Here is a 19452-nt window from a genome sequence, read left to right as displayed (position 1 = left end):
ACACAAGGTGTGATGCAGCTTTATTTGGTGTGAGTGGAAACTGGTGATTACACACTAGTATTACACACATTAGTAGTATTCCTATTTACTTGTTTTGATGGAGGAATGCAAGAAGGAATTTCATGCTTTTGAACAGCTGAGTAATATTTCATCACACACACACACACACACACACACACACACACACACACACACATTTCAGAGCCACTACTGTCATTGGACACATGGGATGCTTCCAAGATTGGGCTATTATTAATTGTGCTGCTCTGAACATTGGTGTGCATAGATCTCTTTGGATAGATGTTTTTGTTTCCTTTGGATAAATCTCTGAGAGAGAGAACTTGCCGGGTCAATGGTAAATTCATTTCTAAAGTTGTGAGAAATCTCCAGACTGTTTTACACAAGAATTGGACCAAGTTACCTCACCACCAGACAGTGTAGAAGGGCTCCTTGCCAGCATTTGCTGTTTCTGTTTTTCCCAATGTATGGCATTCTCCAGGGATGAATAGGTATCTCATTATTGTCTTAAGATACATTTCTCTGAAAATCAGTGATTTTAAGCACTTTACTGAGTATATTACTCAAGTCAAAATCTGAGTTTACCTCAAGAAAGTAGGTTTTGAGGGAATAAAGGTCTCAGCCAGAAAGTATGGTGGTATACCTCTCTAGCAAACAGGAGAAAATAAAGGCAGGAAGAAAAGTTGTCATGATGACTGCTGATATGGACCAATGAGTTGCTGGGCAAAAAGATCAACAGAAAGGGAAAATGACTAAGCTATAATAGCCTTATTGAAGAGTTTACAACTCATTAGACTAAGTAATAAAATGTTCCTCTCTTCAAAGTCATTATCTTCTTTCTTTTATCTTCAATTTGAAGTCTTTAATTCCTAAATTCTGAAGTCAACAGTGAAAGTCAAGCTCAACTTGCACTTCTATGGGAACTCCCATGAACTGGCCACTAAGCTGGTTGCTTTCTGTAGCTTATCCAGCCATTCTAATAACAATGAGCATAGCTATTGTCAACAGTGAGCATTATCCACTCTCATCTGTCAAGTAAGCAAACTACAGTTTAGTTAGGATGAACGAGTTTCTCGATTTTAAAACTTTCAGTTTTCTGTGATAGAGCAAAATTCAAATCCCTGCCTCTCTAGATTCAAAGTGTATGTGTGATTATTTCCACTATGGGATTATACAGTACACCAAAAACACTTACTTCAGGTATTCCCACAGGTAAGACTCTAAAGTAGTTATCTTTGTGAGATATGGACCAGAAACAGTCAGAACTGAGAATCTAAGACTACTGTTGCTGATAGTGCAGACATTTCACTAAGCAGAACAGACTTGTGTAGGCAAAGAATAAACCTCTGCAATTTTCTCCAGGGAAAACTATTACCGATTGACCCAGAGTACATTTGTATTCTTTATATACTAAAATAGACACATTACCTTTTGTCATTATTAGTTAACTGCTTTCCAACCAAGCAAGTATTTCACAGCATCTTTTACATCCTTATTTCTCAAGCTATAAATTATAGGATTTAACATGGGGGTAACCACTCCATAAAACATGGAAATAAGTCCCTCCCTTGCTTGTAAATTGTCTTTGCCAGGCTGTTCTTGAGACTTAGGCTTGGCATACATAAAGAATATGGTACCATAAAATATGACCACTACAGTCAGGTGCGCTGAGCAGGTAGAAAAGGCCTTGCGTCTCCCTGTAGCTGAGTTCATTCTCAAGATGGTGTAGAGGATGAGCATATAGGAGAAGAAAATGATCAGCAGAGGAAGAGCCAGGAATACTATATTTGACACTGTTAGAGTAACAATATTGAGGGATATATCAGCACAGGCCAGTTTAAGGACAGCTAGTATCTCACATAAGAAATGATTGATAACATTACTGTCACAGAAAGGTAGCTGCATGGCAAGAGATGTTTGCACAATTGAGTTGATTCCACCAGAAAGCCATGAAGCAGAAGCCATCAGTACATATACCACCTTGCTCATGATGACAGGGTATCTCAAAGGGTTGCAGATGGCCACATAGCGATCAAAAGCCATCATGCCAAGAAGCAAACACTCTGTTGACCCCATTGCAAAGCCAACAAACATCTGCACTGTACACTCAGAGAAGGAAATGCTCCTCTTCTTGGAAATTAAACTCACCAATGTTGAGGGCACAGAGGAGGATGTATAGCAGATATCCAGGAAAGACAGGTTTCCCAGGAAGAAGTACATGGGAGTGTGGAGACGGGAATCAAAGATGCTTGCTATGATCAGAACACCATTGCCCATTAGAATCACTAGATACATAACTAGAATTACAGCAAAGAGAATGACCTCCATTTTGGGGTAACCAGAAAGACCCAGAAGAATGAACTCTTTCACAGATGTCTTATTTACTTTATCCATGTCTCAGATGAGGGGACTAAAAGAAGACAGCATAAAACATTTCCACTGGCAGGTGACAGACAACAAAAGTAATTAATATTGAGAATATAGAGTGATTTCTTTGTAGTTGTGCTATCTGCTCCAACAATACTTGTGTCTAGAATATAATGTGATACGAATGTTGAAAACATCTATGCCATGGTCCAGGAGGTGGCGCAGTGGATAAAGCATTGGACTTTCAATCGTGAGGTTCAGAGTTCGATCACTGGCAGCACATGTACCAGAGTGATGTCTGGTTCTTTCTCATTTCTCATTGATAAATAAATAAAGTCTTCAAAAAAGAAAGAAAGAAAATATCTATGCCTTATGTCTAAGGTGTGGATATTTACCTAAGAAATAAACATCTCAACTATAAAGATACCCTAAGTTGTGTTTAAAAAATGTTAGTATAATTCAGACAATAAAAAATGGTTTCTTCATTTGTTAGACCCAATGAAAGAGACACGAAAATGTCAAAAAATAACACAAAAGTAGTTGGAATTTTGATTCAATGTTTAACATAGATGTTCAAATATATATATATATATATATATATATGTATATATATAATATGTATGTGTATATATATGTGTGTATATATATCACCCTGGTCTCTTTTCTATTAATAGTCTATAATCACTAAAATTAAATAAATCACTACAATTTAACATCTAATCCAAAGTAAGGGTAGTTTCTCATCTCATAGACAATAGCCAGATCTTCTTAGCCAATGAAGTCTTATTGTCTCCATATTTTTTTATTTCCTTTCAGAAATCCAGTGTATTGACCAGTTCCACAGAATCGTGATGAACAACCTTTGAAGAACAGATTCTCTTCATTCATTTTATTCGGTCACTTCAGAGTCATTTTTCATAATTTACTTAAGTGAACCAGAGAATATACAACATTAGTGCTTAAATAAACTTTTATGTGTGCTAGTTTAAATTTGATAATATCATTATCTTTAATTTTTATGTGAAGCACAGAATGTAGTCAAGGTTATCCATCTATAAGTAAAAAATTGTTTGAATCATCTTGATCAGTTGAATCTAGCAGTCATCAGGCTACAATACTAAAAGTTATTTATTATACCTTGTTTTCCCAGCAAGTATTATCTGTGATGAGGAATTAGCTATTTCAGTCTTTAGTATTTTTTTTTTAACCTGTCTGTCTGTCTGTCTATTAAGATGCAGATTCTCTTTTACTAGGTGAATGGAATGACCTGTGGCATTGCTTTTCTCTCTCTTTCCTTCTCTTCTCCCTCTTTCTCTCTTTCTCTCTCTCTTCTTCTTCTTCCTTCCTTTTAAATTTATTTACTTACCCACCAGGGTTATCACCAGTACTTGGTGCATGCATTAATCCTGACTGTCATTATTATTATTATTGTTGTTGTTGTTATTATCATTATTATTTTACTGATAGAGACAGGGAGAAAGAGGGGGCGGGTGGTGGCACACCTGGTTGAGCACATATATTACAGTGCACAAGGACCCAGGTTCAAGCGCCTGGTCCCTACCTGCAGAGGGTAAGTTTCATAAGTGGTGAAGTGGGGCTGTAGGTATCGCTCTGTCTCTCTTCCTCTCTATCTCCCACTTCCCTCTCAATGTCAGAGTGTCTCTATTGAATAAATAAATAAAAGATAATTAAAAAATTACAAAAAGGACTTCCAAAAAAGGGAGAGAAATAAAGAGGGAAAGAGAGACACCTGTAGCATTGTCCACCAGTCATGGAACTTACACAGGTGTAGACCAAGCGCTTGTACCAGGTTCCTTGGCCAGGATGCCACGCCTGGCCCCAGACATTATATTTCTTTTTTTTAGTGATTTTTAAAAATATTTATTTATTCCCTTTTGTTGCCCTTGTTGTTTTATTGTTGTAGTTATTGGATAGGACAGAGAGAAATGGAGAGAGATGGGGAAGACAGTGAGAGGGAGAGAAAGACAGACACCTGCAGACCCGACCCGATTCACCGCATGTGAAGTGACTCCCCTGCAGGTGGGGAGCCTCCGGGGGTCTCGAACCGGAATCCTTCCTCAGGTCCTTGCGCTTCGTGCCACGTGCGTTTAACCCGCTGCGCTACCGCCTGACTCCCGGCATTATATTTCTAATAAGAGCCTGATACAACTAACAGAGAAAAGCTTGTGCTTATCTACAATGCGCTGGAAGAGAGTCAGATGTTCTGATACAAATAGACTTTCTTCTGCTTCATCATATGAAATAGCTTAGCAACCTAGAAATTCAGCAAGCACACACTTCTTTTTATGTTTTCCAGCAAAGTCCATTGCTACATCTTGCTGTTCGGTACAATTCTAAAATTAATATCATTGAAAAATAATCTTTCTATAGCAAGTCAGCCTCAAGGGAGGCAGCTCAGCATTTAGAGCACGTCTGCCCTGCACTCAGTCTCCGGATGACCTCGTGACCTCTTAGCAGCACATACCCCAGGGCAGCATGGTGCGTGTGTTTCTCTTGAAATATGTATATCAGAACAAATTTTATTGGACTACGACAATATGTTTTGGATATTACATATGGTCTATATTGAGCCTATTCTAAGCAGAGTTAAGATATGGGAAAAAAACAGACTATATAGGGGTGCAGGCAGTGGTACAACCGGCTAAGTATATATACCCACAGAACCAGGCCCCACACAACAATCTGGACTCGAGCCCCTGCTTCCCACCTGCAGGGGGGAAGTTTCACAAGCATCAAATCAGGTCTGCAGGTGTCTATATTTTTCTCTCCCTCACTATCTTCCTCTTCTTTTTCATTTTTTTCTGTCCTTTCCAGTAAAAATGGAAAAAAAAATCCACAGGCAGTGGATTTGTGTTGCAGCCACTGAGCCCAGCAGTAACCCTGGAGGGAAAAAAAAAAAAAGAAAAAGAAAGAAAAGTAATATTGTACAAAATGCCTGATGACAAAAACTTCAAACTTGAATGAGGGAACCAGTAAAATAACACAGGAGATAATTTTATATAGGAATTATTACATTGTGTGAGCAAAATGAGTATTATAAGTATTCTCAGAAGGGGGAGATGAGTGAGAACTAAACAAGAGAATTCTGAGAAAATGTCAAATTTGGGGAAAGATGAAGTAGATTTGAAAGAGAAGAGTGAAGGAAGTGTGTCCCACAAAGGAAAACAGGCTGAACTTTTAGGAGCAAGCACATTCAAGTAAGTCTTTTTTTTTTTTTTCCCTTCACACAATGGAGTTTCTGTGTAGAAGTGGCAGCACACATATTTATGAAGGTAAATGAAGCCAACATATGAAAAGGTTCAAAAGTCAAGGAGAGAAAATGTAAGAAAGGGGCTCTGGAATAGCAAAATCAAATGTAGGAGCCAGGCAGTGGTGCAACTGACTCAGCTTCCTGTCCACCTGCAAGGGGGAAAGTTCACTAGTGGGGAAGCAGGGTTGCAGGTGTCTCTCTCTGTCTCTTTGCTTCTCTATCTCCCATTCCTCTCTCAATTTCTCTCTGTTCCTATCCAACAATAAATAAATAAATAAATATTTAAAAAGAAAGGAAAAACCAACTATAGATTTAAAAAAAAATAAGGAAGTTTCCAATGGAGGGGATGGGACATGGAACTCTGGTGGTGGGAACTGTATGGAATTATACACCTGTTATCTTACAGTCTTGTTAATCCTTATTAAATCATTAATAAAACTTTTTTTAAAAATAAAAACCAGCTATCAGCTAAGTATTTAGACCCTGTGATTTTAACTAGTTTTAACCTTGATATCACTGTTTGATTTTACAAGGTATTTGAACATAGATGTGACGCATGCAAATCAAACTGTTTAGATTAACTAAGTTAGCAACAATCATTAACAGGTGTACTAAAAATATCATCTTGTAATTTTTGCTAAAAGTGTTAAGGTTGACCACAACTTCAAAGTTAGGGCTCACACGAGCTAAGAGTTTTGAAGTGTCAACAAGAACGTACCACTCTACCTTATTTTTTATTTATCTGTTTTTATTAATGATTTAATATTGATTCATAAAATTAAAAGATAACAGGAGTTCAGCTCTGCACCATCCCCACCATCAGAGTTCCAGATCCCCAGTCCCTCTACTGGAAGCTACAGCAGTTCTCCCAAGTTACAGGTATGGGTTAACTAGTATTTCTCAACTACCTGTCTATCTTTGTATAAATTTGTTCTTTTTTTTTTTAAGGCCCTATCTTCTGTTCCTTTACAAAGCACACATACTATATCCAAATGTCCCTCCCTTTTCCCTCCTCTCCAGTTCCTTATGGAGTTGGAGTTCAGAGCCCTCTGGTTATCCCGCTACCATTTCTACCTATCACCAATTCAAATACACCTTATTGTCTTTCTTCTTCTCCCAAAACTTTAAGGTGTTCAATTTTTATACTGAAAAGTGATTAGATATGGGTAGAAGAGACTTATCTGTTTAAGTCATTTTCCTCATCTAGGGCTTAGCAGAGTCTCTGCATAATGGGTTTCAGGGATTAATGAGATGTTTAATTTCTAGGCTTCTAAGCAATCCCACTGTATAGTCTTTGAAGAGTCATAGTAAAAGTAAAGGTGGGGTTGGGGGGGAGGGGGGAGGTGGGTGGTAGCGCATCTGGTTAAGCACACATACTACTATAAGTAAGCCATGGGGTTCGAGCCCGTACTCCCCACCTACAGGGAGATGACTTCACGAGTGGTGAAGCAGGTTTACAGGTATTTTTCTTTCTGTCTGTCTCCCTATCTATCTCTCTGCCCCTCTCATTTTCTCTCTGTCCTGTAAAAGAAGACAATAAGGGGTGGGAGGACTAACCAATGGCAAAAGAAAAAAGAAAAAGTGACTGGGAGTGGTGAAGTTGTACTACTGACATCAAGCCCCAGAAATTACCCTGGTGGCAAAAAAAAGTTATAATATACCCAAATTGTTTATTTGTAGCAGATTAGCAGATTCTGAGTAGCTTTCTTTCAGTACTAACAAGACGCCACTTTATATAGCAAACTGCTGATTTCTGCAGCACAGACACAGGGGCCTCGCCTAACAGTACCCTGAGTGAAAAAGGCTTGGGGCTAAGCCTAGTGAAGAAATGCTTCCGACACAGAAGCAAAAATTCTAAGCTTGAAATTCTTTTTTTTCTTTTTTGAATACTTGCCTCATCTGAAATTTCTAGAGAAAAACTGAGATATCATATGGAAACTGTTTGATGGGTTATTAAAGCATAATAGAGGCAATAAAAATAATAACAAAGATAATAAATCATGGGCACATCTGGTAATAGTTCTTTAGTAGCTGCACAGTCTCATGTTGTTCACACCTTAATGAGTATTTATTAATAGCTTCAATGTAAGAAGAAAAAATACAGCTTTATGGCCGTCAAGACTTACCTTCATATTGACAATTTCTACTTTCTAAAATCAATTTCTTCCTTCTTAGTATTTATGCTAGAATTCTAAGTTAAGATCCGGAACAACAAACAATGTGAGATTTTTCAGAGATAGAAGAACAAATATTTGTTATACAAGAGTTCTAATTGTTCCCCAATTCTCAAAGCAATTTAAAGTTGGAAAGAACAATCTACAGAATACAGGAACTTCCTGTACACTAGGAAGAGCTCCATGAATCCAATTAAGAGTAGTACTGGAATTAGAGAATCCTATGAGAAAGGAAAGGTCTCACCCAAGAAATGAGGCTGAATGGGTTGACATTCCATGCCTGACGTCTCTGGACACAGCTTGAAGTGAAGCACCCCCAAACCTAGATATAGACCAGGTCCCATGACAGAGGGCATATGTATACATGTATCCATAAATTAGGGCAAAATATACACCTGAAAGCAAAAGTGCACAATAGTCTGTAGTGAGTCAATAAATGAAGCAAGCAAGTAGAAAGACCTAAAAAGACACCATAAAGTTTGTAAGGAATTAGTTTTTCCTTAGACTTAGATACCCTCCTCACCTACTTCCTATTATACTTCCCTCACTCACTCCAAAGATAACCTCATCAAAGTAAGAACTGAAAAAGCTGAATAAGGGCAAGAGACTGACACACTTTAATGATGACTCTTTAGTCACTTATCAGGCTACCCCAACATCTGGGGCCCCACAAACATGATGGGTCTAGACCTCAAATAGATCCCTCTCTCCATTGTCACTGGTCATCTCCATCAAGAACAACAATATAGAGCCCTTTGTGAGCCATCATAGGACCTTGCCCTCAATGTTGATCAACAATGGTAAAGAATGCTCCATCCTCCAAAGGGAGGCTGGATAATATACTCTATGTTCTACCTGAGGAAAATGGGTCCTGAAATTGGGGCATCTTGGAACATTCCTACTCATGACCACAGATTGTGAGCTCAGATCTACAGGGATGCAGAGGTCACATAGGCTCCTAAGCTGAATATGGGCCTCAGATCAGATCAAATCAATGGGGTTTCCAGTCAACAATATTTATACCCCTTTCCCATACTTGGGAGCTACTCTCTTTCCTGATCCAGCTTTCTAGCCCTTTTTCCAGCCATGACATCATCTCCCCAGTCAATAACTTGGGTCCACCTGCATATCAGAGGTCAGGCTCAGGGAAAAGCTAGTAGTCATGGGCCCTTTGGAATATACGTAAAGTAGATCTACTAGCTATTTACAAAATGGAGACTCCAAATACTCACCTGCAATATTCTTGCCTTTAGGCTCATAATTAGTCAACAATTTGCTCTGCTTTATATCTTAAATCTTTTTCAGCCACCAGATTCCAGATGCCATGATACCAACCTGACTTCCCTGGACAGATGACCCAAACAATGTGTCTCTTCCACAGAGCCCTGCCCCACTAGGGAAAGAGAGAGGCAGGCTGGGAGTATGGATCCACCTGTCAATTCCCATGTTCAGCAGGGAAGCAATTACAGAAGCCAGACCTTCCACCTTCTGCACCCCACAATGATCCTTTGTCCATACTCCCAGAGGGTTAAAGAATAGGAAAGCTGGGGGTCTGGCAGTAGTGCTATGGGGTGAGCGCACATGGCGCAAAGTGCAAGGATCAGCATAAGGATTCCAGTTCCAGCCTCCGGGCCCCACCTGCAGGGGGGTCACTTCACAAGTGGTGAAGAAGTTCTGCAGATGTCTATGTTTCTCTCCCCCTCTCTGCCTTCCCCTCTCTCGATTTCTCTCTGTCCTATCCAACAAAAATGACAGCAGCAACAACAATAATAACAAGAACAATGACAATAAACAAGGGCAAGAAAGGGGGAAACTAGCCTCTAGGAGCAGTGGATCTATAGTTCAGGTACTGAGCCCCAGCAATAACCCTGGAGACAAAAAAATTATATAAACAAGCAGCAACATAAATAAATTTAGGGGAAAGGTTGAATTCATATGTCCAGTGTCAAAAATGTAATTAAAAAGTATAGAATGGACTGTTTCTGGCCTGAACTCAGATAGATAATAACACACTGGTGAATTGAAGTGCTTCAGAAAGCCTATTTAGCTGTATTATGAATATTCTACTTAGTTTATGATAGTAACCTTGCAATAAAGTTTATGTTTCTACTGTAAATGTTTGGGTGAGGGGCAGGTGAGAGCTTCCTTTGTAGAGCAGCACACTTTATCATGTAAGAGGAACCAGGTTTGAGCCCCTGGACCCACATAGGAACACTATAAATGGTGCCAGGGGAAGCTTCATCAACAGTGAAGCAGTGTTGCTCTCTCTCTCTCTCTCCCTATCTCTCTCCCTATCTCTCTCTCTCCCTATCTCTCTCTCTCTCCCTATCTCTCTCTCTCTCCCTATCTCTCTCTCTCTCCCACTCTCCCTCTCCCTTTCTCTCTCCTTTTCTCTGTCTCTGTCTGAAATTCAATTTAAAAAGACTATGCCAGGATAAGTGGAATAAACATCAAGCTCCAAAGAGAGAGAGAGAAAGAGAGAGAGAGAGAAAGAGAGGGGGGGGAAGAGAGGAAGCTACGTAGGAGACTCACTAACTGTGGTCTCAATTACTGGCCAGGAAGCACTCCTGTCTCCTTGTGGGCTTGGTATCTCCACTTAACCTTGATACTGCCACCAGCACCGTGTACTACGGAACAAGTCATTGTTGTTCCAAATAATAGGTTCTTGGATCTCAACCCTGACTGTGGATCCTGATATGACTTGTGCCTCAAGTCCAATTTTTCTTAACCCGACAAGCCAGGGACTGGGCAGGAAAGACAGCCATCTGTGCCACGAGGCAGACCCTCAGTGTTCTGGCTGTAGATCCTAAACTAGTCCATAACTCTTTTATTTGTTTTTGTTATCACTGGAACTTCACTGCTTCTAGCAGATGTATTCAGATAAAAAGAGATACGAAGTGACAGAAGGAGATAGGGAAAGACACCAGAGCTCTCCCCAGTGCAGTAGGAACTGGTGTTGAATCTGCTTAATGAGCCAAAGATTCACTGCTATAACGAAAATGCTGATGCAAATCCTTTAGTAACAACAGTTAGAAAGTAAACAAAAGATGAAGAATCAAAGAATATCACATCATCGAATCATAAAAAAATAACAAGACAAAAATAGAGGTAAGAGACTGAAAAGAATTAACAAAATGACAGTAGGAAGTTCTCCACTATAAATTATCAATTGCAAATAGATAAAATTCCACCAAAATGAAATAGGATGAATATTTGTAAGATCTCACTATATACCATCCCAAAGACACTCACCCTTGATTGAAACTGAAAGGGTAAAGCAAGCCATCCCATGCAAGTGATAATCAAAAGAGAGGGCCAGTTGACTATAGGTGAAATTTTAAAAGGACTTCAAGAAAAAAACTATCATAGGTGACAGCAACTTTGTATCGTGAAAAAAAGGTGAGTCCTGCAGGGAGACGGAGTAGTCACACATGAATAAGCACTCAACTTGCAAGTATTCAAATGCATTGAGCAAACAGTGGACAGTTCTAAAGAGAGATACAGAAATCTCTCAGCCATCAAGTTGCAGATGCTACTAGGATTCCATCCTGACTTCCCTGGGAAAGATGAGACAGCCTCACCAGTGTGTCCTGGAACCTCACCTCTTTGGAGCCCAATCCCACTAGGGTATGGATCAACTTGTAGAGAAGCAATTACAGAAGGAATTACAGGAGACAGGACTCTTACCTTCTGCACCTCAGCAGGAACTTTGGTCAGTACTCACGAGGAGTAAAGGACAGGGGAAGAACAAAGGGCTCTGAGTCCCAATTCCACCTGGATCCAGGACATCTGTCACCAGGAATATTGTTTTTGTACCATCACATAAAAGGAAGTGAATTTGGGAAACACCAGGACAGGCACTATTTCCCTTATCAAACAGAAGAAGAAAAAAGGAAGGACCCTTGGGAATAGGTGTGACCTAGAAAGGAAGTGAAGGCAGGAATATAGAAAAAATAGACAAAAACATATAGATATAGATAGAAAGTCAACCCATATCTGTGACCATGGAAGAACTACTGCAATTTCCAATGGAGGGGATGAGGACACAGAACTCTGGTGGTGGGATGTTACGGAATTATACCCCTATTTTCTTATGATTTTGTAAATTGATTGATCCCTAATGAAAGAGCATTACTTATGTGTGTACATAGATACATAAACATGCATTCTTTTTTTATTTTTTTATATTTATTTTATTTATTTATTCCCTTTTTGTTGCCCTTGTTGTTTTATTGTTGTAGTTATTATTGTTGTTGTCGTTGTTGGATAGGACAGAGAGAAATGGAGAGAGGAGGGGAAGACAGAGAGGAGGAGAGAAAGATAGACACCTGCAGACCTGCTTCACCACCTGTGAAGTGACTCCCCTGCAGGTGGGGAGCCAGGGTTCGAACCGGGATCCTTATGCCGGTTCTTGGGCTTTGCGCCACCTGCGCTTAATCCGCTGCGCTACAGCCCGACTCCCATAAACATGCATTCTAAACGTAAGTCATACTATGCTGGCATACAACTCAAATGGAAATACGTTGGGTTATTTTTATATTATAATATCAAAAAATTGTTAAGCGAAATCCCCATTCTACAGATGAATAAATTAAGGTAAAAATAATATTACTAAGTCACAAAATCACTTTTAGTATTAATTTGTAAAAACTAAAAGTCTTTCGCATCTGAGAAATCAGATAAAGACAATAATAAGATGCATTTTTAATGATTTTAGATAGTAACTAATGAACCAGCAATATAGTCTAAAGATACTGCCTCTTCCTCTCCTGGGGATATATCCTAAAGAACCAAACATAACCATCCAAAAATATTTGTGTACACCAATGTTCATAGCAGCACAATTTGTAAAAGCCAAAACCTGGAAGCAACCCAGGTGTCCAACAGCAGATGAGTGGCTGAGCAAGTTGTGGTCTATATACACAATGGAATACTACTCAGCTATTACAAATGGTGAATTCACTTTCTTTACTCCATTTTGGATGGAGCTTGAAGGAATCATATTAAGTAAGTAGTCAAAAAGAGAAGGATGAATATGGGATGATCTCACTCACAGGCCGAAGTTGAAAAACAAGATCAGAAGAGAAAACACTCAGCAGAACCTGGACTGGAGCTGGCGTATTGCGCCAAAGTCAAAGACTCTGGGGAGGGCGGGGGAGAGAATTCAGGTCCTGGAATATGATGTCAGAGGATCTAGCGAAGCTTGTATTGTTATGTGGAAAACTGGGAAAGGTTATGCATGTAAAGTAGTTTGTCATGTACTGTTGAGTATAAAATATTAATCCCCCAATAATGAAATTAAATAATAATAATGAAGATAATAATAATAAAATGAATTGCAGACTAAAAAAAAAAAAGATAACAACTGTTATTACATGACTGAGATAGCAATGACTCCTATATGGAGTGACCAAGCTTTATTATTTCCTTTTACAAGAAAGATAATTATGGTTTACAAGAATAGTTGAAACAGTTACTTAGTCTGTAGAATCCAAGTTTTGTACTCCTGCCTATTTTAAAAGCTGTGTGTGATTGTTTTCTGTGAAATATCCACACAGGACTAGGACTCCAGCAAGATTTATTTCAGAAATCAGCAGTAGACTCTAATAGAATGCATTGTGCTTTTGCAACCTAGATTGGGACAAATTGGACACCCAGTATACAGCAAACTGTAAACTTTCCAGTCATTCTGAATAGAACTAGTTAAAGGGAAGCATTAAAAATACTTCACCTTAGCCATGTTTTTCCCCAAAGAAAGCTCTCACTATCTTACCTATAGGCTTTTGTGTGGTTTTATTAAACAAATACTTATGCTTTGTGAATAGAGAAAATTATTGAATAGGCTTTTGATTCAGCAGGTATTTTATAGAAGCTTTTACATCCTTATTCCTCAAACTATAGATGATAGGATTTAGCATGGGTGTAACTACCCCATAAAATAAGGAGATGAGCTTGTCTGAAGTTTGCCATGTGTCTCCACCAACTTCTTGAGACTTGGGCTTGGCATACATAAAGAATATGGTACCATAAAATATGACCACTACAGTCAGGTGCGCTGAGCAGGTAGAAAAGGCCTTGAGTCTCCCTGTAGCAGAGTTCATTCTCAAGATGGTGTAGAGGATGAGCATATAGGAGAGGAAAATGATCAGCAGTGGAAGAACCAGGAATGCTGTATTTGATATCATCATGGTGATAATATTGAGGGATATATCAGCACAAGCCAGCTTGAGAACTGCCAATATTTCACAGGTAAAATGATTTATGATATTATTTCTACAGAAAGGTAATCGCATAGCCAATGACGTTTGCACAATTGAGTTGATTCCACCAGAAAGCCATGAAGCAGAAGCCATCAGTACATATACCACCTTGCTCATGATGACAGGGTATCTCAAAGGGTTGCAGATGGCCACATAGCGATCAAAAGCCATCATGCCAAGAAGCAAACACTCTGTTGACCCCATTGCAAAGCCAACAAACATCTGCACTGTACACTCAGAGAAGGAAATGCTCCTCTTCTTGGAAATTAAACTCACCAATGTTGAGGGCACAGAGGAGGATGTATAGCAGATATCCAGGAAAGACAGGTTTCCCAGGAAGAAGTACATGGGAGTGTGGAGACGGGAATCAAAGATGCTTGCTATGATCAGAACACCATTGCCAATTAGAATCACTAGATACATAACTAGAATTAAAACAAAGTAAATGATCTCAATCTTTGGATATCCAGAAAGACCCAGAAGAATAAACTCTAACACAAATGTATGATTAATCTCATTCATGTTCTCTGCTTTCATGATCTCAAAGAAATGTCTGACTGCCAAGAAATCAATGTTACAAATTACCTGAACAATTCACATTTTAGAATGTACAGGGAAAAATGTTTTCCTGAATTTTTTAATATCTAGTTATCTTCAAGAAGTTGCATAATTGGAATAAAATAAAATTGGGGGTATTGTCAGTATGAGAAAGTCTATCTATCTATGATCAGACACACATAGAGAAATCTTTTCTGTTATACTGGACATGGTCCTGAGCTGAGATTTCTATAGAGGTAAGCAACGAAGAATTCAAAAATTATTCAGTAGGAACGACTACTTTGATCTGGCAATTAACACACATGATCAAAACTTTACACAATTTTTTAAAACTTTTTGGTGTATAATTTTTCTATCCCTGTCACTGCCAACTTATATGACCCCAATTTTATATCCCATTTAGTAGTAACATACTGATCTTATGAACTTAAAATTCATAGGTTAAAACACAGTTGCATTATTATCTCTGTAACAAGATGATCACACAAGTCAGTTCCACAGGAATGTAACAGAAAACCTTTGAGAGATCACATCATAGCTTCATCTTCATTTTGTAGCTCAGGGTATATCTTGATAACTTATTCATTTGAGTCAACCTAAGAAAGCAACAATAAGGTTTAAACATAATATACATATGCCTGAATATGCACCACTAAGTGGTGCTTTTCCAAAATACAATCATTCACTATATTATCCTTGTTTTTTTCAAATATATTTGTCAGGAAATTTTCTGAGATTAACAAAATAGTAAAAGATAAAGTGGAATTTACAGCCCTAAGTCTCGTTCACAGCCTCACTAATTTCCATCTACATAGGATCATCTGAGCATCTTTGAAATGTTTAGAGTTCCTTTATGCTCAGGACAAGTCCTTAAATATGCATTTCTCCTTAGTACACAGATGGTACCTATGTAACAGGTCTTGAGAGCATTTGAGTAGCAAAGCTTCAGTTGTCACAACACTGGCAGCTTATCAAGATATTTCTGATTCAAATGAATTTTCTTTTACTTTATTTAAGGATTGACAAACCAAATGGCAAAAGACAGAAAGTTTAGTGTACCTATTATGTTGCTAAATATAGTTAGGGAAAGAATAATGAAAGACATTTTGAAAGTAAAGTCAATTTGTATCTGGCTACAATAATTTTAGACTAGAACTGGCATTCCACCTTAAAACAAGTTATATTCTAAGTATGATTATAGATAAAAAGGAAGATAAGTAAATTAATAAAAAATGAATGTGAGCCATTACAAAGTCATAGACATAGGAAAAGCACATATGGAAAGAATAACTACTTACTTAAGTAACTTAAATGAAAATTATATATTTTCCAGGAAGAAAGGTGTCAAATCAAGGTGTTTAACCCAGATTTTCACCTATCCAAGGGCTTCCCAAAGCTGACCTAGCTTAGCTCTCAAAATCAGCTGTGGTCAGCAGCCACCAGAGTCTTCTGATGATTCTGAACAGTTGGTTTGTGAGAAAAATCATTCAAAGGAGAATTCAGGAAGAGTTTCAGACATACGTCAAACACAGAAGTATGAAAAGAATTGGATTTGCAAGAAATGATCAAAAGTGAAGTGTCTCAGAAGTGAAAAGAGGAGACAGAGTGAAAAGTAAACAGATGGACATTCATTTTAGCAAGGGGGTCTCTGTGGAGAAGTATCAGCAGGCAATCTAAGAAAGGAAGGGAAGTATGGCAGGTAAACCAAAGACTCTAAAGAAGCCAAGAGCTTGTCACTCGCTTTGATGGGAAAAGGATTCGTCACTGGGTAGCACAAAATACTTAGACTTTGTGACTTCAGTACCAACCAGACTTGGTATTATCTACTATGTTTTTGTAAGACTTTTTAAAAAAATAAATATTTGTTTTCTTTTTCTTTTTTCATGTTTATTTATTTAGTGAATATAGACATCTAGAAACTGAGAGGAAGGGGGGAGCTAGAGAGGGAGAGAGTCAGAAAGACACCTTCAATACTGCTTCACCACTTGTGAAAATTTCCCCCTGCAGGTGGGGGGCCAGGGACTTGAACCCAGGTCCTTGTGCACTGTAACATGTGCACTCAACCTTTTGCTCCACCACCTGCACCATAAGATTTTTTTAAGCACTAATGTGACAGATAGAATAAATATTTACATGTTGGGTGGTGGCACCCCTGTTTGAGCATGTGCAAGGACCTAGGTTTGAGCTCTCATCTCCAACTGCAAGTGGGAAGCTTTGCAAGTGGTGAAGCTGTGTTGCAGGTGTCTCTCTGTCTCTCTCCCTCTCTGCCATCTCCCTTTCTTGATTTCTGCCTGTCTCTATCCAATAAACAAAAATAAAGATAATCAAAATATTTTATGAAGAACCAAATCTTTAAAAAATAGAATACACATATTTAGATTAGTGGAATTGCCACTAGGTATTGGTTTATTTTATTTTTTTGTTTAAGACAGAGAAAGAGAGAGAGTGAGAGAAAGAGAGAGAGAGAGTGAAAGAAGCCACAGCACTGAATCCTTCGTTAGAGTGGTGGGAGTAAGCTTGAAACTGGGTCAGACACACAGGCAAAGTAGCAAACTACCCAAGTGAGCTATTATGCTGGTCTACCAGTAGTTACAGATTTCATGTGTAAATTTATCTTTCCATAATGAGTACCAGATTTGGCATTGGTCAAAATCCCAGTAGTAGGTTTCAAGTGGGCTCGTAGTTTTGAAATTTTCAGCACATCCATTTTTCCTGCTCCCTCCCACTTGGTTTGTCATTTCAGAGTTGTTGGGAAAACAAATGTAGAAGAGCGATGAATTATAGTCAGCAGCACCCATGGGGTTTGGAAATTGGTAGGGGGTGAATTACCTGAGACATCAGCACCTTGGTTGTCTTGTAATTAATGCAAAAGGATGAAGGCAAGAAGCTATTGACAAGCCAGGGTAAATATTAGTCCAGTTCAGGAGCTTTGGGTTCAGTTGGCTTCCATGCAGAGCTAACGTAAATATAAAATAGAGCTGACTCTCTCTGTTATATCATGCAAGTCTGTCCCTCTCTGGCAAGAACTTCCTCACTAGTTCAAGGCCTATTGAGTTCGGCTTGTCTTGTTAACTGTCTTACTTGTGCTCCTAAGACTTTAGATTGATTCCTGAGGCAGGCAAGATAGCTTGGCATGTGCACCACTCAAGTCCAAGCTGGCTTCCACCTCATTGAAGGATGCTAGTGTTGTGGTATCTGTCTATCTCTTATTATTGTTGTTGTTGTAGTTATTGTTGTTGCTGTAGTTATTGTTGTTGCTGATGTCGTCATTGTTGTATAGAACAGAAAGAAATGGAGAGAGGAGGGGAAGACAGAGAGGAGGAGAGAAAGATAGACACCTGCAGACCTGCTTCATCACTTGTGAAGCGACTCCCCTGCAGGTGGGGAGCCGGGGGGCTTGAAACCGGATCCTTATGCCTGTCCTTGCACTTCGTGCCATGTACGCTTAACCCACTGTGCTATCGCCTGACCCCCTCTATCTTTCTTTTGGAAAAAAGTTGGCTTGGAGTAGTGAAGCCCAAGTAATGACAAAAACAACAATTTTTTAAAAATAAATTTGATTTCTTTATTATATTTGGAAATGATAGGAAACATACAGGAAAGAGGCTTATCTGTCCTTCTCCTCTCTCTACACCTAGGGTCTCACCAGTGATTATACACAACAGATGGATTATAACTAATTGGTGAAAGATTACTTTATAGCCTTCAAAAAATATCCCCTGGGTAGCCAGGCAGTGGCACACCTGGTTAAGAGCACATATTACAGTGTACAACGATGGGGCACCTGGTTACCACCTGTAAGGGGGGAGTTTTATGAGCAGTGAAGCAGTAATGCAAGTATATCTATCACCTGTCTATCTAGCTACCTATCTATCACCTATATATCTATCTTTCCCTTCCCTCTCAAATTCTATCTCTATACAATAAACAATAATAATAAAATTCCCTTTGTATTATTTGTACAATAATGATCATGAGATCTTAAATATGTCACATGTATTTTTCTAGGCTTTAGCTTTTTAAAAATATAGTTTAGTTATCCCTAAGAAACTTGCCTTTTGCACAAATAATTGCCAATTTATGTACCCTTGAAAATAGAGAAACACCTAATACACATAAAGATATACATGCTATGGGGTTACATTGCAGGAAAAATGCCTCAGGCTATACTCAAAGCCTTTGTTTGAAGTGTTTTGTTTTTTAATTTTTATCCTATGCTGTCTCTGTTTTAAAATTGTGATAAAGTGCATTCCATCGTGAGGATATTGTGAGGGAATAATCACGCTGGATGTGCAAATTGTTTTCAGGATATACAGATATTATACTTTAACTGCAGTCATAACTCGCGCTATATTTTGATAGTAGTAGGTTAGCACCTGTACTGCATTGACATTCAGATCATAGATTCAAGTTAAAAATAGGTTCAATTATAAACTGAGAGGTTACCAACGCACGCCATTCAAGACTTACCTTTCTATTGATAAATTATTTTTATTTCATGGTAGAATTAGTCATATTTTTCTTAATACTGATGTTACCTTTCTACACTAAAGCTAGGCTCAGCCAATAACGTTAGATTCCACAAGTGTGGAAGAGTAAAGATTTTTATGCAACAGTTGCTGTAATTGATCCCCAGTTCCCAAAGCAATTTAAAGTTGCACTGATAGATCTGTGGAACAGGGAAACTTCTTATGCGTTAGGGACAGTGTCCCACAGACCCAATTAAAAGTGGTGCTGGGATTCAACTGTGGTTGACAGAAAACTCAAAAATGAAATGATATTCTACTCAAACAATTTTGAAAAT

General features: G+C 38.6%; 2 protein-coding genes across 2 annotated transcripts; both read right to left on the bottom strand.

Annotated features, from left to right (window-relative positions):
* Positions 1-1458: 1458 nt before the first annotated feature.
* LOC103107405 (olfactory receptor 13C4) lies at positions 1459-2412 on the bottom strand. Its single transcript, XM_060198900.1, has one exon. It carries the CDS (start codon positions 2410-2412, stop codon positions 1459-1461), a length of 954 nt encoding a protein of 317 aa, XP_060054883.1.
* Positions 2413-13661: 11249 nt separating this feature from the next.
* On the bottom strand, positions 13662-14678 carry LOC103107404 (olfactory receptor 13C3). Its single transcript, XM_007516195.2, has one exon. It carries the CDS (start codon positions 14625-14627, stop codon positions 13662-13664), a length of 966 nt encoding a protein of 321 aa, XP_007516257.2. The 5' UTR covers positions 14628-14678.
* Positions 14679-19452: the final 4774 nt, after the last annotated feature.

Source organism: Erinaceus europaeus, chromosome 10 (genome assembly GCF_950295315.1).
Source record: "Erinaceus europaeus chromosome 10, mEriEur2.1, whole genome shotgun sequence".
Taxonomy (NCBI): domain Eukaryota; kingdom Metazoa; phylum Chordata; class Mammalia; order Eulipotyphla; family Erinaceidae; genus Erinaceus; species Erinaceus europaeus.
Note: the sequence above shows the minus strand (reverse complement) of the source record. Positions and strands in the feature narration are given on the sequence as shown.